This window comes from Lissotriton helveticus, chromosome 1_1, assembly GCF_964261635.1.
Source record: "Lissotriton helveticus chromosome 1_1, aLisHel1.1, whole genome shotgun sequence".
NCBI lineage: Eukaryota > Metazoa > Chordata > Amphibia > Caudata > Salamandridae > Lissotriton > Lissotriton helveticus.
In genome coordinates, this window is record NC_136057.1 from 780,948,647 (window position 1) to 780,975,962 (window position 27,316).

Below are 27,316 nucleotides of genomic sequence, written 5' to 3' on the forward strand. Positions count from 1 at the left end.
GTGAACTGCAGCTGCTCAATCTCCATACATGGATGTGCAGATTGCACAGGTTCTGGTGCAGAACCCTACCCTGCTGTTGCGACCAAAGATTCTTCCACAGTAGTAGCCTGATCAGAGGCTAAAGGCACATGCCCAGATGTTCCAGAAGCCACTTTCTTTAGGCTCAATCCATAGTCACAAGGATGACTTGGACCTGTTCATGAAGTATCTTCTTCATAATTCAGGGCAGGAGAGGCAGAGTTAAAAGGCATATAGGAGATCCGGTTCTCCACTCCAGTCAATCAGTCAATGCATTTCTAAAGCGCGCTACATACCCGTGAGGGTCTCAAGGCGCTGTGGGGGGGGGGGGAGTGGGGGCTACTACTGATCGAAGAGCCAGGTCTTGATAAGTCTTCTGAAGGCCAGTAGGTCCTGGGTCTGTCGTAGGTTGGTAGGGAGAGCGTTCCATGTCTTGGCGGCGAGGTAGGAGAAGGATATGCCGCCGGTGGTGGTTTTCCGGATAAGAGGAACTGTGGCGACGGCGAGGTTGGCAGAGCGGAGGCTGCGGGTGGGGGTGTAGAAGCTGAGTCGGTCGTTGAGGTATGCTGGTCCGGCGTTGTGAAGGGCTTTGTGTGCGTGGATGAGGAGTTTGAAGTTGATCCTCTTGTTGACGGGGAGCCAGTGCAGGCCTCTCAGGTGGGGTGTGATGTGGCTGCGTCGGGGGGGCGTTGAGGATCAGTCGTGCCGAGGCATTCTGGATTCGTTGCTGTCGTCTCAGGAGCTTGGTTGTTGTTCCTGAGTAGAGGAAGTTCCCGTAGTCGAGTCTGCTGGCGATGAGGGCCTGGATGACGGTTTTTCGTGTGTCAGAGGGGATCCATTTGAAGATCCTGCGGAGCATTCGGAGGGTGTTGAAGCAGGACGCGGAGACGGCGTTGACTTGCTTGGTCATGGAGAGGGCGGAGTTGAGGATGACCCCCAGGTTGCATGCGTGGTCGGTTGGTTCCGGGGCTGTACCTAGCGATGTGGGCCACCAGGAGTCGTCCCAGGCTGATGGGGTGGGTCCGAGGATGAGGACCTCCGTCTTGTCTGAATTCAGCTACAGCCTGCTGTCCTTCATCCAGTTGGCGATGGCCTTCATTTCTTTGTGGAGGTTGGCTTTGGCGGTGTGGGGGTCTTCGGTGAGGGATATGATCAGCTGGGTGTTGTCGGCATAGGAGATGATGATGAGGTTATGTTGTCGTGCGACGTGGGCGAGGGGTGCCATGTAGATATTGAACAGCGTCGGGCTGAGGGAGGATACCTGTGGGACGCTGCAGATGATCTCGGTGGTTTTGGAGCGGAAGGGTGGGAGGCGGACGCTCTGGGTTCTGCCGGAGAGGAAGGATGTGGTCCAGGCCATGGCCTTCGCTTGGATTCTGGCATCATGGAGGCGTGCTGATAGGGTGCGGTGGCAGACCGTGTCGAAGGCTGCGGATAGGTCCAGGAGGAGGACGGCTGTTTCTCCTTTGTCCATCAGGATCCTGACGTCGTCGGTGGCGGCGATGAGGGCGGTCTTGGTGCTGTGGTTGCTGCGGAAACCGGATTGGGAAGGGTCCAGGATGTGGTTGTCTTCGAGGTAGCGGGTTAGCTGTTTGTTGACAATCTTCTCCGTGACTTTGGCCGGGAACGGGAGCAGGGAGATGGGCTGGAAGTTCTTGAGGTCCTCGGGGTCCACCTTGGGTTTCTTCAGTAGGGCGTTGATCTCGGCGTGCTTCCAGCTTTCCGGGAAGGTTGCTGTCTCGAAGGAGTTATTGATTGTTTTCCGGAGGTGGGGTGCGATGGCTGTGCTGGCTTTGTTGAAAACGTGGTGAGGGCAAGGGTCGGATGGGGATCCGGAGTGGATGGAGTTCATGGTTTTGATGGTGTCTTCGTCGCGGACGTTGGACCAAGCGGCCAGGCGACTGGTGTGGGTGGAGGTGGCAGGGGTGGTGGTCTCGGCGGTGGGTGCGGGGGTGTCGGAGTTGAAGCTGTCGTGGATGTCGGTGATCTTGCGGTAAAAGAAGGTGGCCAGTGAGTTGCACAGGTCTTGTGATTTGTGGAATGTCGTTGGTGATGGAGCTGGAGTTGGAGAGTTCTTTCACGATGCTGAAGAGCTCTTTGGTGTTGTGTGCGTTGTTGTCTAGGCGGTCCTTGAAGGCGGTCCTGATGAGTTGGTGGTGTCTGCGGGTGGCGTTCTTGTGGGCTGTGTGGCTGTCTGGTGTTCGGCCGTGGAGCCATTTCTTCTCCAGCTTCTGACAGGTGTGCTTGGAGGTCCGGAGGTCTTCGGTGAACCAGGCGGCTTACTTGTTGGTGTGGTTGGCTGTGGAGGTCTTGAGAGGGGCAAGGGTGTTGGCGCAGTCGTTAATCTACTGTTTGAGGATGGTAGCGGCAGTATCGGGGTCGATGGGGTCGGCGGGTGGTCTCAGGGCGAGGGTGGTGGTCGGTTGGTCCTTGGTGACCTTGCCCCAGCAGCAGCATGGCAGCTATTGGGTGCGGTGGTGTGTGGTGGGTTTCCTGAAGGTGAAGTGGACGCATCTGTGGTCGGTCCAGTGGGGTTCGGTGGTATGGTTGAAGGAGACGTGGGGACTTGCGGAGAAGATGGGGTCCAGCGTGTGTCCAGCTGCATTTGAGGGTGTTGTCACGAGCTGTTTGAGTCCGAGGTTGACGATCAGGGCGGTGAAGTTGGCGTCGTCGTTGTTCTCGAGGTGGAAGTTCAGGTCCCGAGGAGGATGTAGTCCGTGGAGGCGAGGGCGTGGGTGCTGACTAGGTCGGCGATGGTGTCACAGAATTGTGGTCGGGGTCTGGGTGGTCTGTAGACGAGTGTTCCTCGGAGTGTCTTGTTGGGGTCGGTGTGGATCTGGAAGTGCATGTGCTCAGCGGTGGTGAGGGTGTCGTCGGTGTTGGTCGAGACTCTAAGGGTGTCCTTGTGGATGATGGCGATTTCCCCTCCCACTCCGTTGGTGCAGTCTCTGCGGCAGATCTTGTAGCCCCGTGGATGGCAATGGCGATGTCTGGTGCGGAGGTGGCGTTCAGCCAGGTTTCCGTCAGGACGGTGACGTCAGGGGAGGTAGAGTCTAGGAGGTCCCAGAGTTTGATGGCGTGCTTGCGAGTGGAGCAGGTGTTGAGGAGGATGCAACGGATGTGGTTGGGTTCTCTGGGTGATGGTTTGGTGGGCTGGATGCTGGTAAAGCTGCAGTTCTGACAGGTGAAGGGCCCTTGGGTGTACTTCGGGATGGCATGGTAGCAGGGGTGGTCTCGTCCGGTGTTGAGCGCGTGGAGGGTGCTGGGGTCATATTGCAGTCTGGTGTTGTAGGGGTCCAGGGGTCCAGGGGTCCAGGGGTCCAGGGGTCCAGGGGTCCAGGGGTCCAGGGGTCCAGGGGTCCAGGGGTCCAGGGGTCCAGGGGTCCAGGGGTCCAGGGGTCCAGGGGTCCAGGGGTCCAGGGGTCCAGGGGTCCAGGGGTCCAGGGGTCCAGGGGTCCAGGGGTCCAGGGGTCCAGGGGTCCAGGGGTCCAGGGGTCCAGGGGTCCTGTGCTTCCGCGCGGCGTCCTCCATAAGAGGTGAAGTGGGAGGGAGGAGGAGCGGGGCGGCCAATGGGCGATGGGGACGGGACACAGAAGGCAAAGTGGCGGGGCCGCAGGGGAGCAGCGGCGGGAAGTGGGGAGGCACAGAGGGCAAGGGACGCTAAAGGGACAGACTAGAAAATGAAATACAATGCAGAATACAGATGCAAATACAGAAATCAGAGCAGTACAGTAGAGTAAAAAGAAAACCAGTCACCAGACCGCAGGAGCACACCAGCGGCGAACTCCCGGCAACGGCAGCAGTGGGGCAGAAGTCACGGGCGCACTGGAGGAGCCGTGCGGCGTGGGGAGCGACCTGACCTGAGAGCAGGGTCAAGGGTCACACTCACTGCCGCGCGGCGTCCTCCATAAGAGGCCAAGTGGGAGGGAGGAGCAGCTGGGAGCAGGGCGGCCAATGGGTGATGGGGACGGGACACTGAAGGCAAAGGGGCGGGGTCGCAGGGGAGCAGCAGCGGGAAGCAGGGAGGCACAGGGGGCAAGGGACGCTAAAGGGACAGACTAGAAAATGAAATACAATGCAGAATACAGATGCAAATACAGAAATCAGAGCAGTACAGTACAGTAAAAAGAAAACCAGTCACCAGACCGCAGGAGCACACCAGCGGCAAACTCGCGGCAGCAGTGGGGCAGAAGTCACGGGCGCACTGGAGGAGCCGTGCGGCATGGGGAGCGACCTGACCTGAGAGCAGGGTCAAGGGTCACAATCACTGCCGCGCGGCGTCCTCCATAAGAGGCCAAGTGGGAGGGAGGAGCAGCTGGGAGGTGGGAGCGGGGCGGCCAATGGGCGATAGGGACGGGACACAGAAGGCAAAGGGGCAGGGCCGCAGGGGAGCAGCGGCGTGGAGCGGGGGGGGGGCACAGAGGGCAAGGGACACTAAAGGGACCGACTAGAAAATGAAATACAATGCAGAATACAGATGCAAATACAGAAATCAGAGCAGTACAGTACAGTAAAAAGAAAACCAGTCACCAGACCGCAGGAGCACACCAGCGGGGAACTCCCGGCAGCGGCAGCAGTGGGGCAGAAGTCACGGGCGCACTGGAGGAGCCGTGTGGCGTGGGGAGCGACCTGACCTGAGAGCAGGGTCAAGGGTCTGACTAGGTCTCCTACAGAAAGTATCTTTGGGAACTACAATGCCCTGACACTCCAGCCAACGCAAGAGGCACAGTGCCTCTTGGCATAGAAACCAGGATCCTACACTGACCTGCTTGTTTCAGTTTCATATGGCAGTGGTGTCCGCAACAACCTGCACCAGCCTTCCCACAACAGATAGCAGGGAGGCCTTCCGATTCAAGCAAATGTCCCACAGCTCCAACAGATTCATGTAAATCTGGTTTTCTGCCAGAGACCAGCATCCTCTGACCTACTCAACTCCTTGATGACCGCCACAGCCCAGAAGGAACTAATCCATTTGCGCCATCATCTCTGGGTGGGGGAGGAAGAATAGTCTGCTGCGGAACAAGCTGCAGTTGAGCAGTCACCACTGCAGATCTTGTGCAGTTTCTCTGCACCTGGATGGCATCCGGCAGGTTTCCTTGGTATTGGGTCCACTGAGACCAAAGATCCTACTGCAGAGGTTGCATATGGTACCTGGTGAAATGCGCAAACTGGATGAAGGAAGCTAACATTCCCAAAAGCCTCACAGATCTCACTGAGATCCAGGGCTGAAACATCAGGATTACAGCCCAAATGCCCTGGACTTCTTGCATAGGAGATTAGGTCCTAAACTTCAACGTTTCTACAACAGCTTCTATAAAAGAAAACTTCTGTGAAGGAGTCAGGTGTGACTTTGGCTTGTTGATCAAAAACCAAAATAATTTTGGGAGGTTCTCGGTCATCTGAAGTTGGTCTACGACTGACTGTCTCGATCCCACCTTGAACAAACAGTCATTGAGGTAGGAGCAATCTGGTATCCCGAAACTCTGAAAATGAGCAGCAACAACAGTCATACATTTCGTGGGAAGGCTGAAGGGGAGCACGGGAAACAGAAAACACTCCTGCCGGACCTAGAATTGCAGTTTAACAACTGTGGGACTTCAGGACAGGTACCTGCTAGTATGCATCCTGCAGGTCGAAGGCAACCATCCAGTTGCACTGATCAAGGGCAAATAGAACTTTAGCCAAAGTGAGAATTGGGAATCTCTCTTTTTGGAGGAACCCATTCAGATGGCAAAGATCGAAAATAGGATGATGGGGGGTCATTTTTGTTTGGCATGAGGAAATAGCAGGAGTGATAACCGGCCCTTAGTTTTGACGCCGGCATCCTATCAATGTCCTCTTTTGCCATCACAGCATGCACCTCTTACAACAAAATGAATCGGTGCTCCTCTGAAACACTCTCTGATGTGGGAGATGAGGTGGGTCAGAAAGGAATGGAAGGGCATAGCCCTGTTGAACGATCTGGAGGCTCCATCTATCGGATGTGATTGCCTGTCACCCTGGAAGAAACAATATAATCCTGCCTCCCACAGAGTGACTGTGTGCCAATAAGGGCAAACTGAAACATCTTGGAAGCTGATACAGCAAAGGGAGAAGGTTTGATGCAACAGTGTCCCTGGTGACCTGCAAGGTACCTACATGATCCCCGTTCTCAGCTACTAAATGACTGGGGTGACTTTTGCAGTGGTGGCAGGGCCTGGTAAAGTCTATACACCAGCCCTATGGAGTAGCCTCTAAAAGGTTGGGACTGCTGAAGAAACTGCTGGGAAGGGATAGAAAGGCCCAAGGAACATGCTGTGGCTCGATTTTCTTTAAAGCACTCAAGGGCAGATTCAGCCTTTTCGGAAAAGAGGCCGGACCCATCAATTTTCCTTTAGAGACGCCTGCATGAAACTAGAAAACCCAGCAGATCCAATTCACGTATGGCAGCAGAGAACCATGCTAGTGTGTCCATTGCAAGCCCTAAGCTGTCAGTCGTATCCAGGTTATTCCTAATGACATACTATGCTGCTTCCTAACCACGCTGAATGGTTTGAGACAAAAAGTCTTGAAACTCCTCGATAACAGTCGGCAAAATCTCACTAGTCATGCCACAAAAGGCAGGAGTATTGAGGCTTAATAGGCAGACCGCATTGACTGATCTCAATGCTAAGCTGGCAGAAGAAAACATCTGTTTTTTTAATGGCTCAATCTGTTTCGACTCCCTGTACGGAAGGGTTGAATTGAATGTATGGGGTATACCTTTACTGGTGGGCACTCAGAAGTTGGGTGCTATGAAAGAAATTCCAGGTCACCTGATGCTGATCTATGGTACCTGGCCACTTCCCTGTTGACTTGTGGGCAGGAGCAAGGCATCACCTAAGTGCCCATAAGGGGGTCAGTCAGGGCTTCACTAAATGGAATTAAGAGTTCAGAAGGGGCTGACCCGGGTGTAAAACCTCCATACAGATGTTTGTCCAGTTTTCCACCGAAGGTAGCTGTAGGTCCAGAACCTTAGCTGCACATCTAATGACCACAACAAAGGATGTGTTCTTCTTCGTATAGGGTGGTAGGAAAGACCCTAAACATAGGACTATGGACACAGCCCATTGGCCTCCTTTAAGTTCATGTAAAATATCATCATAATCGAAGCATCGGGTAGATTATCCCATCATCACCATCGTCATTGTCAGGTGATCAGACTCCAATTCAAATAGGTGACGAAGACTCAAAGAAGGCCTTGTAGGAGAGCAAGAGGTTTAGCCTGAATCGGAGTGTACTGGAACCAGATGTCCTGGAGTGGAGAAGGCGTGTCCTTAATCATGGTCAAAGCTGATTCAGCTCGACGTTGGACACCGGAGTCGGAAGAAGTTTCTGTGATGTTGGTCGAGAAGGGAACAGTGCAAATCTTAGTAACTGAACTGGAGGTAAGCACCAGTCAGTGCAGAACTGGAGGTGGATTTCAGCGGCACAGATCTGCTGGTTATAACCCAAGTGGAGGACCCTGGCAGATCACTTACAGCCCATAGGCGCACAGAGGGAGCTGAAAGAATGCCAAAAAAACCACAGCAAAGCCTTCTTAAAGGCCTCATCTTCTGCAGCAGTGCTGATCACCCAGGAAAATCAGGGTACAACAGGAACAGTTGTGAGACTGGTTCTGCTATTAGAAACCAGATTGGTTGGCACCCTGATGCCCTAACAGCTTCCCTTTGGCCAGGGAGAGGTAAGATGGGGTCGAGATCCATTATCCTCTTGGATTAGAACTTGACAGATGACCTTAATCGTGAAGAGGACTTATCACAGTAACATCTCATGAGTGGGAATAAGTCATATTCCAAGCCCTCGACTTGCAATAGGACATATGTGAGGTCCCTGGCTTTTTTGGGAGTTTGGTGACATTCAGCTTCGCTTCACAGCCCTGAATTGCCTTTGAATGCACGAGGGTACATTATTTGCACAACTTGGAGACATGAAATCTCAAAAACCAGAGGCAGATCTAGTATGGGCACATCACTGACTTCTCGCCTCTGAGAGTCATGGCATGGTTTGAATCCTGCAGTCTTTGGTGGGTACATCATTCCCTTGCACATTGGAAAGAATTTTGAAAGGAATTCATCACCCAGCAAAATGAAGCAGAGCTTCGAATATGCAAGGCGTAGAAAGAAAGGAACTTATGTCACCTCCAATCCATCACTTCTGGAGTGGAATGAGGCAAACTAGAGCCACACAACGCCACCTAGCAGCGCAAGCAAGCACTACTATGAAATCTCCTATTCATTAGAAATAGTGATTTCAGAATTGATATTTTTTCAAATGGATGCCAGTGAAGACATGGGAGGTGAAATGAGACAGACTGCCTTTTAGTTAGATTTATACAAAGATGGAAAGTAGGATTTTGTGCCATCTAAAGAAGACAGAGAAGGTACACAGAGCTGGCTTATTCCTGCTGAGCATTAGCAGTGATTGCACAACTGTTTTCGGTGAAGATAATGTAAGGAGGGAAAGTGTTCTTAAGAGTATGAAGCAGACTGAGACAACCTGGTAAATTTGATTTACAAATGTCAGGTTGTGATCCAAGATCAACCCTAAATTATTTTAGCAGTGTGGACTGAATCAGCACTACTTTCAAGATTCGGCAGCTACCAAGCAGGTGACCAAATTGAAGCCTGCAAACCGAATATCAGGACTTCCAGCTTATCACCATTAAGCTTAAGAGAGTCAACTGCATTCATACAGGTTCTGAATCTGTTCCGTGTTAGAGTGGTATCTTCTGAAATGGTAACGATAATTTGAGTGGTATCTGTGTAAGACACGGTATGAATCTTAAATGATCAAACTAAGACTGCAAAAGAAGTTACACAGAAGTGGAATAAAGGAAGAAACTTGGGTACCTAATAAGGGATGGGAAGATAATTTGAAATGAAGGGGCTCAGTAAGATAAATTAAGTTTGATTAGATAAAAAAGACTGAAACCAGTCAGGGCTTTACAGTTGATCCCCATGTAATGAAGACGAGAGATGAGAGTAGTGTTTGAGACCATGTGAAAAACATCTGACAAATCAAGGAGAACTAAAGGAAATATACCCATTGGCCGGGAATGTATCTGAAATTTTAAAGTTTCTTAGGAGTACAGACAAAGTTTTGTGTTGTGGGGGGAGCCAGATTGGGAATGGTCTGATATGTTATTGGTCTCTATGCGATGAAAACATGATTTGTTTATATACTGTTCGAATATTTTGTTGGGTAAAGGTAAGAGGGAGATTGCACCATAATTACTTGAATAACTACCTACCCTTCAATAAGGGGAAGTGCACTGTGCAACAGTTAAATTATATGCCATATTAAATATATACATCTAATCAAAATATCTCCAATTCAGTCAAGTGCACACGCAAACATGATAGGCAGATTCCACTGTCACTTTCTCCAGTCCAGGCAAGGTCCTAAATGTAAAACATAAGTAAGTTAGAAGCCTTTGCATGTAATCAGCACCCCCAATTAGGACTTCCCTTTTCAGAATTCTGTGAAGCATTCTTCAGGAAGACCCAAAACACTTCTGTATGCTGTTTACTCAATGTTAACCATTCAAACAATTTGGCAAGACAGTACAGATTGTAAAAAAAGAAGGAAAAATGCCCTACAGCTTGTATAATATCATGAAACAATGTCGGTTAGCAAACATACCTTACACACCTTCCTAACAGGGCCCAGCTGGGTCATCTCCTATTGCCACAAATATAGAGTACCATCATATGCATACCACTGAGAAAGGACTGCTACAGCTGCTATTCAAATGTCTTCCTGGTAAGTGAGGCGAGATGTTTCTACTGCTCGTTGGACACATCAACTTGATACAGAAGAGACCGTATTATGGAGAAAGATCTATATTCCATAAACCAGTCATCGGCATGCTCATTGGGGCCAATGTCTACATGCTTCTTCAAGTTTTGGATGCAAAGATCATAATGGGCCAATGTCTACAGAGAGAGTGTCCAAAGTTTACCAGGCCCTCCGGTAGTAGGAATTCGGTGCGAAAGCATGTGGCCGTAACCTGCACAGCTGCTGACTTTGCAACTAGAGAACTAGTTTCGAGGCTCAGTGTGGGCTTAACATCCTGTGACTCTGGGCAAATCACCGAAACCCCCGCCCCCCTTTCCGAAAAAAATGATTGCATCGTGTAAGTAGTGCCCATGTAAAGTGCTCCAAAACCTTTGGTTTGAGTTTGCGCTATGAAAAACTGCAAGATAAGAAGAAAAAAAAACGATACTTGCTATTCACCCCAGGTATTTCACTGGCCTTAAACAGGTGAGTTCTTTAGGTGGAATCTCTGATAATGGTAATTTCAGGTGGGAAATAACTTGTTTTTTTATGGGATACTCACACTGAGAGCCTAAAAGTACTGGTTATTAAGCTCAACATTTTGAACGGAAATGCAATCCGTTTGAAAGAAAATGGTTTAACCCCTTCGGTGCTGATGACGGCTCCCGGCCGTCATGAGTCACGGTGGGCGTATGCTGATGACGGCCGGGAGCCGTCATGACCACGCCCGCGATCGGAATGTCCAGCACAGGCGCGGAATTCCAGCCGCAGCCAAGGTGTTAATGAAGAAACGTCAAAATACCCGTTTGCGCTAGAAAGCAGACAAATATGAAAACGTTTTTTAAGAGCTAAAATCCAAAAAAGAAAAAAACAAACACATTTAATAAAGTTCAGTTTCATGAATCAAATGTATACAATTCATCATCCTCTTGAAATGGAAATTGTTAGAACTGGGGGTCTCTAGTTGGCTGAGGTAGGTACCTTAGTCCAAATAAGGACCCTTGCTTCTAAGTCAGGGAAAGTAAGGACACCTTCTCAGATAGCCCCTTCACACCCTCTCTGTAGCTTGGCACGCGCAGCCAGGCTTATCTCCAAGGCAAACGTGTAAAGTATGTGCAACCACGCTCTCAGTAACCCAGTGATAACACCAGAAATGGACTCCACACGAGTTTCATATAAAACAATTGTATGTTTATGAAATAAAGATATACGATGAGACCACACAATAAAAATCCAACATATGCAGATTTGTAATATTTCACCTTGCTGGTTATTAGGCCAGCAAGCCCTTGTAGGTTCGTACAGTATTAATGAGCAATTCGCGATGATCCAATGAAGTCCTAATGCAATGCTATGCAATTCGCAATGCAACAATCAGGCAGTTCGTAATGCCAAAATAATGCAATTCCTAATGCAACAATCAGGCAGTTCGTAATGGCAAAATAATGTACTCCGGCACTGATCACGGTGCTCTGGACGGTCTCTATGCCACTCTTACTGACTTGCGGTCAGCTACTGCTAAAATATGCCCCCAACACTGTTTTGATGGAAAACAAAGTGCAGCTCCATACTCCCCGGGCCCCAGTATTGCAACTCCTCGGCAAGTACGGGCCGCAAACGCTGCAAAGATGGGAAAACCCAAGAGCGTTTATCTCGTAGCCCGTACCAGTCCCCTGCCGGCGACACACGCACGCTCGCGAAGCGTTACTTGGGGGATACGATCTCACTCTTTTCTCCTCTCCTCGCAGCTTGGGCCTCCAATGCGACTTTGTTGATCTTTGGCAGCGGAACTCGGACCCCGATGGTGATGGTTCGAGGTCTCTCTTTGGCAAAGGCAGGCTTGGGCCGGCGGCGGTGAATTCTCACAGCTCCTCTGGAGATGCCGGTCCGGGCCGATGGCAATGACTATCGCAGCACTTCTTGACACACTGTCGATGGAAGCAGAAAACAAGACTGCTCCGGGACACACAATCACGGGGCAATTTCTCACGAAGGTCTCAGGCTGCAACAGGGCACATGTACACAGCATCGCTGAGACTCACTTGAGCTCTGGGTGCACACGATCACAGGGCAAACCTAACGAAGTTCTCAGGCTGCACGAAGCATAGTGTCGCTGAGACTCACTTGGACTCCGGATGCACACGATCACAGGGAAATCCTCACTAAGGTCTCAGGCTGCATGAAGCACACGCAAACAGAGTTGCTGAGACTCACTTGGACTCCGCGCGCACACGATCACAGGGCAATCCTCACTAAGGTCTAAGGCTGCACGAAGCGCACGCACACAGCGTCGCTGAGACTCACTTGGACTCCGGGTGCACATGATCACGGGGCAGTTTTTACGAAGGTCTAAGGCTGCAAAAAGCACACACACACACACAGCGTCGCTGAGACACACTTGGAAACCTTTATGTTCCAGAGTTTCCACAACAGGGAGCCAGCTCTCCTCGGGCCCTTGGAGACACGTTACTTCGGGACACAGCACACAGCAAAGTTCTTTCAAGCAGGGGGACACAGCACACAGCAAAGTCCCTTAACCTCTCCTTGGTTAAATCAGCAAACTGCAGGCCAGCCCCAGAACACACAGCAAATGTCAGTCCTTCTCTTCAGTCTTCAGCTGTTCTTCCTTTGGCAGAGGTTCCTCTTGACCGCAAAGTAGTTTCAATCCTTTTCAGTCTTGATCAGTCTAAATTCCAGTGGTTTCAGCTCTCATAGTTATACCCCTCAATGTCTTTTAAGACTTTGTTGTTTTCGGGGGGGGGCCTGACTCCTGTCCAAACCAGTTCCTGGTGTCTCCCTGCCAGTGACACCTTCTTCCTTTAATGGTGGAGGCCTGGATCCTCAATCACTCAGGGTGGCCTGGGTCAAGACATTTCCCAGATCCTATCACATTAAAACCCAGACAGTCAATCCACAACCATTCAAAAACCACCTTCACAAAAAGATGTGTTATTAAATTGTGGGTTCAGGCACACTAAATGTCACCTCTCCATCTTAAGCCTATGGGAAGAAAGGCTGTAAGCATATTACAAAGCCTCCCCCGTTCTGTCCTATGGGCAAGATGGCTTTGCAACAGTGAAAAAACGAATTTGGCAGTTTTTCACTGTCAGGACATGGTACACACCTTAGTACATGTCCTACCTTTCCCATGCTCTGCACCCTAACCAGGGAGGTCCCTTGAGCCTACCATAGGGGTGTCTGATGTGCATACAAAAGGAAGGGTAAGGACTGGCAAGTGGGACCACTTATCAGGACAACAAGGCAGTTTAACAAGCTACGCGCAGGCACTGCAGTGACAGGCATGAGCTCTCCCTTTAGGGCTACTTGTTTGGGTGGCACAATTAGTGCTGCAAGCCCACTAGTAGCAGTTGCATTACTGGCCCTGGCACACATAGTGCACTTTACTAGGGACTTTACTAGTAAGGCAAACATACCAATCATGGACAACCAATTACCATTACACTTTACACAGGGAGCACTTGCACTTTGACACTATTCAGCAGTGGCAAAGTGCCTAAAGCATCTAAGTTGGCAGCACCATGTCAGAAAAAAGATCTAAGGGAAAGGCAAAAAGTTTAGGGAACTTTAGCCAAAAAGGGCCAAGTCTAACAGAAATATATTTCCGTTTTAAAAAAAATATCAAAGTGCCTGCCACTGAACTCAATTTTTAAGCACATCTGCCTGCATCTTAACCTTGCATATCCAATCATCTTTAATTAGTAGTGTAACACAAAATGATGGGCCCCGGAGTCGCTCATATCTTACAGATATTCATTGACTTTGGACTAAAATGGCGCACCCTTGAAGAGTTAAGGACTCCCCGCGAGGGTTGGATGCTCTCTGGGCTGCAGGGGTCTGCGTTACGCCCGTCTTTAATACTTCCATAGACCTAAAAAACAAACTCTTCATTTTATGTGCTGGAATGCAAGGGAATTCGCTTACTCACAAACAACCCTCAAAGCAGTGGGCTGCATACGCCCCCAAACACATCGTCCTTCCGTGTTCACTGATAAACAATACTTATGTAACGCACGCATACCTTAAAACACCACTCTGATCTCAAACTACCTGATTATGTTTCTGTAATTACTTTTTTTCCAAATAACCTCAGCTTATGTATTATTTAGACTAATGGGCATATTCTTTCACCTTTACAAATGTATTTCACCCTTGGTGTATTGTTACTTTTTTCTTCATATTTATTACTTTTCAACCATTGCTTTTTCAATCATTCGACAGGCTCCTCTGATGTTTTACAACTTTGTATTGTTATGACATGACACGACACACAGTGTAGCCAGAAAAAATGTGGAACCAATTGACTTCTAAGATGTTCTCTGGTATCAAAAACCATATTCATAGGATTAAGGTTACTTCAAGAGGTTAAGTACTTTTCTAGCAGGATGGATGTGGTCTCATATGTTGCCTGTAAAAAACCTGACCCTCTCTCACCCATCATCTGTTTTCACTTTCTGTTCCCAACTAATGTTGGCATATTTATGCTTCACACCTTTTTTTGTATTTGGAGATCACAACTCACATAAAACACAATCCATCATTAATATCCCAAGATGCGCACCCATCAAAAGCTGATACTTACCGCCGCATGGTTCTTCACATAGCATGGTTTACAGGTAGGCTTGTCATTCACCATGACGTAGATCTCTCCAGCCAGGACACAGTCACAATCAAAACAGCAAAAGTGCTTTAGATGCCAGTTCTGGTCTTCCGCCTGAGTGTACTCGTTACTGAATATCAGCTAGAGAGGCAAAAAATTTGCAATATTAATGTCAATATCTTTGTGAGCAACACAACCAACACCATTACCATGCAGGCAGTTCGGTTAACTTTATTTCGCATTAAAACTGACCACAAAAGGGCAGTCTTTACCACATAAGTCCCACGCAGACCCTTTTTTGATACAACGCAGGACTTTACCACACAGGTAGGTGTTATTATATTTTTTAATGGTATTATACTTCTAAACACACAAGTTATATATATCATTTACAAAATGTATTTTTTTAAGTGGTGGGTAGGAATAAGGAGAAGAAAGAGGATTTAGAGGTTCAGAGATGGTTAGGGGCAAGGGGTAGTAAGAGGTGTTTAGGAGTCAGAGATGGGTAATGGTAATGCATATTAAGGGGTTTTAAGATATATGGGATGGGTGTGGGTAATGATTTTTTAGGGTTTGGGGATGGGTAAGAGAGGGTAAGGGATTTTTTTAGGTTTCATGGATGTGTAAGGGTAAGGAGCAGTAAGGGGCCTGTAGGATGTAGGGGTGGGCAGGAGATAGAGGTTGATAGGTTCCAGGCTGTGAATTATTATTATTTTTTTTAAGGTGGTTCAGGTGGGTTAGCCCCCCCAAAATAGAAAAAAAAGCTAAAGAAATGTATGTATATTATATGTTATATGATATATTATATGTTATGGTATAAGTTATGTATTGTTTTATGCTATGTGTTATATCTTATGTTATATATTATGTCATGTTATGTGTTAAATGTTACGCTTTATGTTATGTGTGTTTTGTTATATGTTATGTTAAACGGTTTTATAAAGAGCTCAAATACTGAAATGGTGTCCTCGTGCTAGAGAACTGAGCACAGCAATCCAATTCCAGATAGAAAAGAGAATCGGGTCAAAGAAACAAGAAAATCACAATGATGATTTATTTCCTTGATTGCTTATATTCACTAGGTCTGCTTTATTAATTCATAAAGCATATTATTTACTTGCTATTGAATGTATCCCAGATACTAGCCAACATTGTTTCCTGCTATCTCTCATACATTCCCCAACCATCTCTGTATAATGCCTACAACAACGTCGTTTTGGTTTATTTTTCCTATGTATCTTTTGTGATGTATCTTTTATGTTGAGATTTGTATTTCATTTTATATTTTTGTATTATTGTATGCTCTATTATGTTTGAAAACTTCAATAAAAACTTTTGAAATAAAAAAAAAAGAAACAAGCAAAATCCAGATCAGAGGGTGTTCAACAATGCATTTGAGGCTTTTCTGAACTTAGGACCAACATCCAAAAAAGAGAGTCATGTAGTTCCACAATTTGGTGGCAGCCAAAGAGAAGGTCCTACCAACCCAGCTAGCTCATTTATCTTTGGGAATACAAAGAAGTCCTGACAACAAAGGGAAGGATTAGGTGCGTAGACCTAAAAAATGCTGTTCAAATATAGTGGCAAAAAACACAGTTGATGGACAGAATGTAGAACAATGTCATACATTCACCCCAGTACAATGATCTGGGCCTAAATCCATCGTTTTTTTGTACTCCACACCACCCTGGGTTAGACACTGGCTATATGCAAATCAGCTCTGACCCTGTGCCTCATGGGAACAGTCCAGTCCGAACTACCAAGCCATGTCTTTCCCAGACCGGAATCAAGCATCCAAGGACCGGTTTCTGGCTATCAGCCTTCATTCAGCCTGGATAGCTTGACTCCAGTGGTGTGGAGAGCCTGGGACTCACGTCTGAGCATACCCAGCCCACTTGGGGTGAAAATTGCAAAAAACACAGTTGATGGACAGAATGTAGAACAATGTCATACATTCACCCCAGTACAATGATCTGGGCCGCAATCCATCGTTTTGTTGAACTCCACACCACCCTGGGTTAGACACTGGCTATATGCAAATCAGCTCTGACCCTGTGCCTCATGGGAACAGTCCAGTCCGTACTACCAAGCCATGTCTTTCCCAGACCGGAATCAAGCATCCAAGGACCGGTTTCTGGCTATCAGCCTTCATTCAGCCTGGATAGCTTGACTCCAGTGGTGTGGAGAGCCTGGGACTCACGTCTGAGCATACCCAGCCCACTCGGGGTGAAAATTTAAAAAAAAAACAGTTGATGGACAGAATGTAGAACAATGTCATACATTCACCCCAGCACAATGATCTGGGCATAAATCCATCGTTTTTTTGCACTCCACACCACCCTGGGTTAGACACTGGCTATATGCAAATCAGCTCTGACCCTGTGCCTCATGGGAACAGTCCAGTCCGAACTACCAAGCCATGTCTTTCCCAGACCGGAATCAAGCATCCAAGGACCGGATTCTGGCTATCAGCCTTCATTCAGCCTGGATAGCTTGACTCCAGTGGTGTGGAGAGCCTGGGACTCACGTCTGAGCATACCCCGCCCACTTGGGGTGAAAATTTCAAAAAACACAGTTGATGGACAGAATGTAGAACAATGTCATACATTCACCCCAGTTCAATGATCTAGGCCTAAATCCATCGTTTTTTTGCACTTCACACCACCCTGGGTTAGACACTGGTTATATGCAAATCAGCTCTGACCCTGTGCCTCATGGAAACAGTCCAGTCCGAACTACCAAGCCATGTCTTTCCCAGACCGGAATCAAGCATCCAAGGACCGGTTTCTGGCTATCAGCCTTCATTCAGCCTGGATAGCTTGACTCCAGTGGTGTGGAGAGCCTGGGACTCACGTCTGAGCATACCCAGCCCACTCGGGGTGAAAATTGCAAAAAACACAGTTGATGGACAGAATGTAGAACAATGTCATACATTTACCCCAGTACAATGATCTGGGCCTAAATCCATCGTTTTTTTGCACTTCATACCACCCTGGGTTAGACACTGGCTATATGCAAATCAGCTCTGACCCTGTGCCTCATGGGAACAGTCCAGTCCGAACTACCAAGCCATGTCTTTCCCAGACCGGAATCAAGCATCCAAGGACCGGTTTCTGGCTATCAGCCTTCATTCAGCCTGGATAGCTTGACTCCAAATATAGTGGGCCAGCTTGACAAAGAGCCTTTTGAACAATGTACATAGATTCAAAAGAGATCCTTTTAGCCATTGGCAATCAATACAGAGTCAGGGGCAGTAGGAACAGAACAGTTTGATCGAAAAAAGCAACTTTGGCCACCATGTTTTAAATTTACTGAAGATTCTTCAAAACATTGTGAGAGCCTCTTAAAACAATTAATTACAATAATCAAGGCGGCTGAGGAAAATGGCCTGAACCATGATACCAAGAGATTTGGGAGGAGCTAGCTAACTATTTTTCTGAGCACCTATACAGTAAGAGGTGAGATGGTTAGTCTGATTCTCCAAAGGTAGATTTTATTCCAGTAAAACGACCAGGTTCTTCACAGACTTTGCAGGCAGAGCAGGTTGAAGCCAAGAAGGCCAAAATAAGAGGAACAAGTTTAGCTAAAGACAAACGAGAGTGCCTGAGTACCTCTGCCTTGTTGGAGTTAATGACCAATAATGGTCATCACTGATGAGATAACAGATCATAATACTGATGACAACATCCGAGCATCTTTTGAACACATTACTCTGTTAACTAGTATGGCATGAGAGGCCTGAAAGCAAGTACAAAATAGTTCAGGATAATATTGTGAGAAGTTGGCCTGGCATATGCTGTCCACTAGTTATAGTGGGCACCTTGCACAAGTTCAAACAACCCCTTTGAGGTGATAGGTAAAAGACAACCTTATTTGAAAGCTATCCTAGTGGTAGCTATGGAGAGCAGCCTTCAGGCTAAGTCTTGGCGGAATGTAAAGCAGCTTGTTTTACCAGTCTGTAATCTTGTGAATGACCAAATGAAAGGAGAACCACACCAGGTATATATGTAAAGGAATATTCTACTTACCAGTATGCATCTGTTCTTGGCATGTAGGGCTGCTGACATTCATATCTGTGCATAAACCGCCGCCAAGTGTTGGGTCCGGATGATTGCAGTTTGTTGTCCTGGAAGAGTCTTCGAAGTATCACAAGATAGGTGACTCCTCCCCTGGACTACAGTGCGCATGGGCATCCTTTCCATGCTCAGATTGTTTTTCGCCATTGTGGCAGAGGTAGAGATAGGAAAGTAAGAGATGTCCATGTCAGAGATAATGCTGCAGCTGCGACAGGCGCCGGGGAGGAGGACGGGCAATATGAATGTCAGCAGCCCTACATGCCAAGCACAGATGCATACTGGTAAGTAGCATATTCCGTTCGAGGCTTGTGGGCTGCTGAATTCATATCTGTGCATAGACTGAATAGCAGTATCTCTTCTAGCGGTGGCCACCTGTGCCAGCTGCAGCAGTTTGGAAAAGAGTTTTGAGGACAGCCTGGCCTACAGCAGCTTGCTGTTTTGCTTGCACGTCTACACAGTAGTGTTTAGTGAAAGTGTGTATGGTGGACCATGTGGCTGCCTTACAGATGTCTTCGAGGGGAAAATTTCCTAGGAAAGCCATGGATGCCCCCATTTTCCATGTAGAGTGCGCTCTAGGGGGGACTGTTAAAGTGCGTTTAGCTTTTAGATAACATATTTGAATGCATTTAACTATCCATCTGGCTATTCCTGACTTTGAAATAGGATTTCCCTTGTGCTGTGGTGCAAAAGCTACAAACAGTTGCTTTGTTTTCCTAAAGGATTTAGTTCTGTCCACATAGTATAGTAGAGCTCTCCGAACGTCTAGTGTGTGCAGGGCTCTTTCAGCTACTGATTGTGGATTCTGAAAGAATACTGGCAGTTCAACTGCTTGATTAATATGGAAGTTGGATACGACTTTAGGCATGAATTTAGGGTTTGTTCGAAGAACTACCCTGTTACCATGTACCTGCATGATGGGTTCTTGAATTGTCAGTGCTTGCAATTCGCTCACTCTTCTGAGTGAGGTGATGGCAACTAAGAATGCGACCTTCCACGTTAGGAATTGCAATTCGCATGAGTGTAGAGGTTTGAAAGGAGGTTCCATGAGTCTGGTAAGCACTATATTTAGATTCCAGACTGGGGAAGGAGGGTGTCTTGGAGGGATCACTCTTTTTAGGCCCTCCATAAATGCTTTAATTGCTGGTACCCTGAACAGCGAAAGGTGTTGCCTGTTCTGAAGGTATGCTGCTATAGCAGCGCAGTGTAGTCGAATGGAAGAGTATGCTAAGTTACATCTTTGTAAGTGCAGCAGGTAGCATATAATGTTTTGAATGGAAGCGTCTAATGGGTTGATTTGGGTATTGTTGCAGTAAATAACAAATCTTTTCCATTTTGCTGCATAGCACGCTCTTGTGGTTGGTTTCCTTGCCTCCCTAATGATGTTCATGCAGTCTGGGGGCAAGTTAAGGTAACCGAACTCTTAGACCTCAGGAGCCAGATTGCTAGGTTCATTTGATTGGGATCTGGGTGTCTTATTTCTCCATGGTTCTGAGTTAGAAAATGTGGAGCAAGATATAGTTTTTAATGAAGAACTACTGACAGTTCCAGGAAAGTTGTGTACCATGGTTGTCTCGCCCATGTGGGAGCAACCAGGATTAGGGTGAGTGAGTGTTGTCGCAGTTTGCGTGCCACCAGCGGGATCAATGGTGCTGGGGGACAAGCATACGCAAATCTGCCTGACCAGTTCATCCATTTCGCATTGCCCAGTGACAACGGATGTGGGAATCTGGCGGCAAAGTACTGGCATTTGGAGTTTTCTTTTGTGGCAAAGAGGTCTACCTCTGGGTGACCCCATTCCTCGAAGAATTGTTGGAGAACTTGGGGGTGAATCTCCCATTCGTGTATTTGTTGGCAGTGCCTGCTGAGCAGGTCGGCAATCTGATTGTCCTTCCCTGGGAGGTGTTCTGCTAGGAGAAAGATGTTCTTTGGAATTGCCCACTTCCATATGCTCTGCGCCAGATGGGACAGCTGTGGAGAGTGGGTTCCTCACTGTTTCTGGATATAGTACATTGCGGTCATGTTGTCTGTCCGGATCAACACCGTCTTGTTGTACACGTATTTTTTAAAGGCTTTTAGGGCTAGGAAGATTGCTAGCAACTCTAGTTGATTGCTATGCAGCCTTCTTTGTTTGTTTGTCCAGAGCCCTTGTACAGTGTACTGAAGGAGATGGGCTCCCCAGCCTGTCAGTGATGCGTCCGCTGTTAGTACTAGTTGTGGAACCGGCTCTTGGAACAGTCGCCCTTGTGAAAGGTTTAGTGGGTTCCACCACTGCAAAGATTTGTGTGTGCAACTGTCCACCAACACTAGGTCTTTTAGGTGTCCACGAGCCTGGTTCCATTGCCGTGCTAGGCATTCCTGTAACGGGCGCATTTGAAGTCTGGCATGGGGGACAATGAATATGCAGGAGGCCATCATGCCTATGAGCTGCATGAAAACTTGAGCTGGCAGGGAGTGCTGTGGCAGGAATTTGCGGATGAGTATCTGCATGCTGGCTATCCTTGCTGTGTTTGGGTATGCCTTTGCCACTGAGGTGTTTATAGTGGCCCCCAGGTATTGCTGTATGTGGGAAGGTTGCAGATGCGATTTTGTGTAGCTGATTGAAAAGCCTAGGCTGTGTAGCAACTGGATAGTGTGGGACGTGTGTGCTGCACACTCTTGGTACGATTTTGATTGCATTAGCCAATCGTCCAGATAGGGGTACACATGGACGTGTTGCCTCCTGAGATGCGCTGCTACTGTCGCTAAGCATTTTGTAATGACTCTTGGAGATGTGGTAACCCCGAAGGGCAAGACCTTGAATTGGTAGTGCTGCCCTTCTATTGTGAACTTGAGGTATTTTCTGTGGGCTGGATGGACGGGTATGTGGAAGTACGCGTCCTTGAGGTCCAGTGTTGCTAGGAAGTCTCCCTGTTGTAGAAACGGGAGCACTTGCTGTAGTGTGATCATATGGAAGTGCTCCGACAGTATGTATTGATTTAGGGGTCTGAGGTCCAATATTGGTCAGAGGTAACCGTCCTTTTTGGGAATAAGGAAGTATAGGGAGTATACTCCTGTCCCTTGCTGGTGGAAAGGGACTGGCTCTATGGCCCCCTTTTCCAGCATGCTTTTCACCTCTTGTTGAAGTAGGGTGATGTGTTCTATGGACATAGGACGATGTCTGGGTGGTATATTTGGTGGCGTATTAGTCAGTTTTAGGCAATAACCAGACTGGATAATTTCTCTTACCCACCTGTCTGTGGTGATTGTGTGCCAAACAGGTAGGAACTGTTGTAGTCTGCCTCCGACTGGTGTTAAGTGTTCCTGAGGCAGCGTAATGAAGTCACTGTTTTGTGGTGGCGGAGGCTCTGGTGTTATTGCCTCTTCCCTTAGGATTGTTACCTCTATAACCACCTCTGTTGGTATTCTTTGTGAAGGAACCTTGTGTGTTACCCTTGTAGGAGGTAGATGTTTGTGAAGCATTTCCTCGTGTGTTTGTTCTGTATGAGGAGCGCCGAAAGGAGCCCCTCTGTTGCAAAATTTGCAGTGCACCCATGGATTTGGCTGTTTCTGTGTCCTTTTTCATTTTGTCCAAGATGGTGTCAACCGCCGGACCAAATAAAAAATCTGGGTAAACGGGTTGGTTGAGAATGGTGGACTGTACCTCATTCTTAAAACCTGAAACCCGCAGCCATGTATGTCTGCGGAGAAGGACACTAGTATTAATGGATCTAGCTGCGGTGTCTGCAGCGTCTAGCGCACATTTAATGGAGGCATTGGAGATGAACTTTCCCTCCTGAATAAGATCATTTGCTTGTGCTTTAAACGGCTCGGGCAAATGTTGCATAAGGCTCTCGAGCTGATCGTAATGTGCCCTATCGTAACGAGCCAGTAGTGCCTGTGTGTTAGCAATTCTCCAAGAGTTGGATGCCTGTGCCGCCACCCTCTTGCCCGATGCCTCTAGGATTTTGCTTCCCCTGTAGTCTGAGAGTTGGCTCTTTTTCGTGCGTTAGCAACCACTAGGGAGTCTAGTGGCAGCTGGCCCTTGATATAGGTAGGGCCTGTAGGAGCCGGTCTATACTTTTTTTGCTATCCTGGGATTGATTACCCGTGCCCTGGCTGTGTCTTTAAATATGTCAGGGGCATGTTTTAGAACTCTCTTCAACATTGGAAGTGTTTTGACACTCTTCTATGGAGTACTGAAAGTGTCAAAGAGGAAGTCCTCTTTTATAGGGTCACTGTGCATGTCCACGTTGTGGAATTGCACTGCCCTGACTGAGTTGGTTAAATACTACTGTGTCATCGGTGGGCGATGGTTTAGTAGGATAAGTGGGCACATCAGGGATAGGATGTGTATCATAAGGATCGGTTGGCTCCTCCCAAGGTTCCTCTTGATCTGGGTCTTGAGGAAAGTCATATAGGGGCTGTGGTTCATACCCTGTGTCCCCCTCATCGTCATCGTGGTTAGAAGGTAAGGTGCAAGTGGTGTGGAGGGCATAATAGGCTGAAAGGGGAGTGAGGGCCTAGTGGGAGAAGTGCCAAAGTCCTTTTTCTTGAGTGGGATAGGGGAATCAGGTGCAAAGTCCAAAGGTCTCTTTTTCCTATGCAGGATGGTAACTTTACCAGTGTCTGGGTTAATGTAAATTTTTGCTAGGTCCTCGGATGGATCTGGGTGGAATAATTCTTCCTCTACAGTCCTGGGATTAGGCTTGGACCTTTTCGGGTCGACATAGGCAGGTTTGTCGGCGACCTTTGGTGTTTTGCTTGATTTTTTCGGGTGAGTTGGGCTCGACTCGTTGTTTCGGGTCGACGGGAACTTTCGGGTCGACAAGTTGTTTGAGCTCCGTAGGCTTTTTCGGGTGAGTGTCTTTCACCGGATCGATGGTCTTTTTCGGATCGACCGGTGTTTTTGGAGCTGTTACTTTCTGGTCGACAGGTTTGTCCGGCTTTGATGGCTTCGGTACGGCACTGGATGCCGGGTCGACGGTTTTTTGAACCGCAGGCTTGGTCGAGACGGCGACCTTCCTTGGTTCGGCGCTCTTCGGCTGCGCTCCCTTGCTCGACTCGACCGATTTCTTGGGGTCAACGGCTTTTGGCTGAGCAGCCTTTGCGGGGTCGACAGTCTTTTTCGGCTCGACGCTCTTTGGCTGTACGGCCTTTTTTGGATCGACGCCCTTCGGGTCGGTGACCTTTTTTGGCTCTGGAACCTTCTTTGGGGCAACGTTACTAGGCCCTGGGGTGTCTGAAGGTTTCGGTTTCGGAGTCGAGCTTGAAGGCGGGCTATCGAAAGTCTTTTATGATCTTGGCTAAGGCCTGTTTGCGATGCCTCGACCGGAGCCTTTAGTGAGGGGTCAATAGGTGTCGGGGCAGTGTACTCACGATTTGGCCCGACGGGAGTTTGTCGTCGGAGTCGGAGTAGTCCTCGACTGTGACGATCTCTAGGTCCGAGTCTTGAGCGTGCGGTAGGTCCTGTTCATCATCGAAGATGTTGTCGGGTTCCGGTGCCTGTCGCTGCATTTCTTGCCTAGCGGCCCGTCTGATCCGTATGTTTTTTTTTGACCGGAACAGGTTTCTTCCCTATGGTCTGGGGAAAGGCACTTGTTGCATACTGAGTGTCTGACAGTATGGGGGAACTTTGAGTTGCATTGCGGGCACCTTTTGAAGGGCTTCTTTCCATCGACGGTCGGCTCACGTGGCGTCGAAAAGGCCCAACGGCCCGCGTCGACGACCGATTCGAGATGGAAGGTTGGATCGATTAGAGAGGTAGCGAACGAGAACAATACCGCCGAAGTCGTAGGCCTTTTGGCCTTTAGAAAAGTTTTATTTTGATTCAGAGTTGGAGTATAGGAGTTTGCATCCGAACCCAATGGCGGAAAAAACAATCTGAGCATGGAAAGGATGCCCATGCGCACTGTAGTCCAGGGGAGGAGTCACCTATCTCGATATACTTCGAAGACTCTTCCAGGACAACAAACTGCAATCATCCGGACCCAACACTAGGCGGCGATCTTTGCACAGATATGAATTCAGCAGCCCACATGCCTCGAACATATATGTATTTATTCTAAACACACCCAAATAGTCTCTTTATGAGGCTAGAGGTCAAAGCACATAAGTTACACTTAATAGCACACAGTAATTAGCACAATATACGTTGAGTCCTAGGGGCGTACCAAACCATATATTAACAAAGTGGTATAAGAACCACGACGTGACTAGACAAGTCCTAGAGCCTGTAGAATCGCTGGACCCACAAGGAACCACCCAAGGTAGTGACACAGGGGACCCACGGGGGACGCGACAAGTGTAAGAACACTGCCGCAAATCATTGTTAGCTCCTATGGGGAAAGTCGCCGTTGGAAATTTAGAGATAAAGGACACTTAGGAGAGGACTTTGAGCAAACCCCTTTAGACTTAAGGGGTTCTATGGCCAACACCCACGAGAGCACCGGAGTAGTTGACTTACCTCACCCAGGGAAGCCGGGTGCATAGGTGACCCAACAAGCCTTGGCAACAGCAACCCACATAGAAAGTGAAGAAATGCTTTGGTGCAGACCAGCAAGGTCAGAGGGACTCACCAAGTGGTGGAGAGTCAGTGCACGTCTGGAGAAACCAGGAAAGCCCAATGAAGTTTAAGTTGCCTTCTCAGGGACCCACCAAACAACAGAACAGGGATCGCAAAGGCAAGCTCACGGGACACTCATGGAGTGAAGGCCAGCAATCTTCGGTGGAAAAGGTGCTCGGGTCTGGGCTACAAGTAAACCAATGCACAGCCTCAAGGAACGTCGAGAAGCTGATGCACTTGCAAATGTGCACGGTGTCCAGGAGTTCCGGTTACACGTTACTCACGAGGGCTGCGGGTCTCAGCTTTGCTGGGGACTTGGGTAGGCCTCTGAGAAGTCCGGAAATACACGTCCTGGGCTGCAAATATTTCGGAGTCCGGCGGGAGCTTCGGAGATGCATACCGGCAAATGCTTTGTTGATGCCTGCCAAGCAGGGGAGTAACTCCTTTAATCCAAGGGAGATTCTTCAGTCATCTAGTCGTGTAGATCGTCGAAGTTCCAGGATTTCTGTAGCAGAGTTTCGTCCAGGTGTAATCTTAAATCCTGTAGTCAGGGGTTCCTTTCTTATACCCGAAGAAGGGGCTGGACATACTCTGGGGACCCACCTATGGGAGGGTTTGGAAAGAGGGGTGGCTACACCCATTTCCTTTGTCCAGTTTCGTGCCGGAGCACGGGCTGGTAACTCCTGGAACCGGTTTGAACTGGGCTATGCACAGGGACACCAAATGTGCCCCAGTGCAGACTTCAAAGCACTCATGGAGTGCACCCACCCAGCCCCAATACACTAAAGCCTGTCTGGGAGTTGGTTACACCTCCCAGTGACTGGAAACTTATTGTCCAGGCCTCCCCTGCCAGAGTTTTATCCAGCAGCAGGAGGCCAGACTCGTGTCTGTGGCTGCAGCATCCATTTTGTGATGCCAGGGCTCTTTTAAACTGGTACCGAGTATACCGGTGTATACATGTGTCTCACTTTAGAAGGGTGGAAATCTACCCTCGCCGCCAGGACTGGAGGGGGATAGGATTCCAAAGTGTTGGACACCAAACACGACATGTTTCCGTGCAGCCATTCCAAAGTTAGAATTTACAACGAGGTTATAATGTACTTCAGAGTATATGGTCTGGCTGCATCACAGAACAGCCCCAGAGAAAAGGTTCAGAAGGCTGCAGAGGGGCCCTGCTCAAGCATGGGCACCCTCTCACACAACACCAAGCACCCTGCCTTCAGGATTGATAAGGCCTGCCACAAGCATGACTGATAGGTTTCTATGTGCAGTGATTTAAGGTAGATATAGGTAACCTATATCTAAGTAAGGGGAGCATGCACCACCTTACCCAGGCTGCAGTAGCAGTCCTGTGGTGTCATTTTGGAAGGCTTCCCAGGCATAATACATGCGGCAGCCCTTGGTAGGCCTCTGGGGTACCTATGCCCTAGGTACCTATTGTACCATATACTAGGGACTCAAAGGTACCCCAGTAACCAAACTGGAATGTTCCTAAAGTACTTGGAGTCAATTTAGAGAGGAAGCAGCTGGGCTGGGGTCCTGGATAGCAGGTCACCAGCCAGACTAAAGTAAAAAACAGTTAAACATCAGCAAAAAGTGGGGGGTAACCATAAGAGCAGATCCTACTCTCATACAAATATAAAGCATAATTAATGCCATCACAGCTACAACTCCCTTAGGTGTAACAAGCAAGTTATGTGGAACAGTGACCCTTCACTATACACTTCACGGGTAGCCTAGTTCACATTAACAATCAACCACAGATATATGGGAAAACCTCATTGCACATGGTGTTAAATATGTGTACCACTGTTCAGAAAAAGCCATGTTTCTCAAGATACTCAACATTTGTTCCAAAAGGAATGCCCTACTATGGACAGCTTTTATCTATATCGAACTCTTCATAGTCACCGAAACCACATTGAGAAATAAAGTTGATATGAGTAGAAAGGTGGGTACTTTAACCATTGTTAACTCTATGGACAGAGTTTACTCTGTACCACACTATTTATGGACAGTGAAACTCTCACAAGAAATACACCATAAAGTATTAAAAAACGATCTAGTAAGAACAGTGTACGCTCTATGCAACACTTGTCTAAAAAGACACTATTTGCTTAAAATAACCCAGGTCTGAAGGTGCTAAAGATCAACCACTTGCAGCATTCATGCTGTGGTAAAATTTTTACAGAAGAAGCGCATGTACATAGGTTAGTACCTGGTGCACACAGACTTTTATGTTATGTGGAAATTGTCATGTTGAGG

At 48.1% G+C, this 27,316-nt stretch overlaps 1 protein-coding gene across 1 annotated transcript in view; it reads right to left on the reverse strand.

Moving 5' to 3' along the window:
* TES (testin LIM domain protein) overlaps positions 1-27,316 on the reverse strand; it is a 213,790-nt gene that overhangs the window by 11,336 nt on the left and 175,138 nt on the right. Inside the window, exon 6 of the mRNA XM_078674357.1 lies at positions 14,417-14,575. Within this exon, the coding sequence (XP_078530483.1) occupies positions 14,417-14,575 (159 nt within the window). The remainder of the gene's footprint in view (positions 1-14,416; positions 14,576-27,316) is intronic.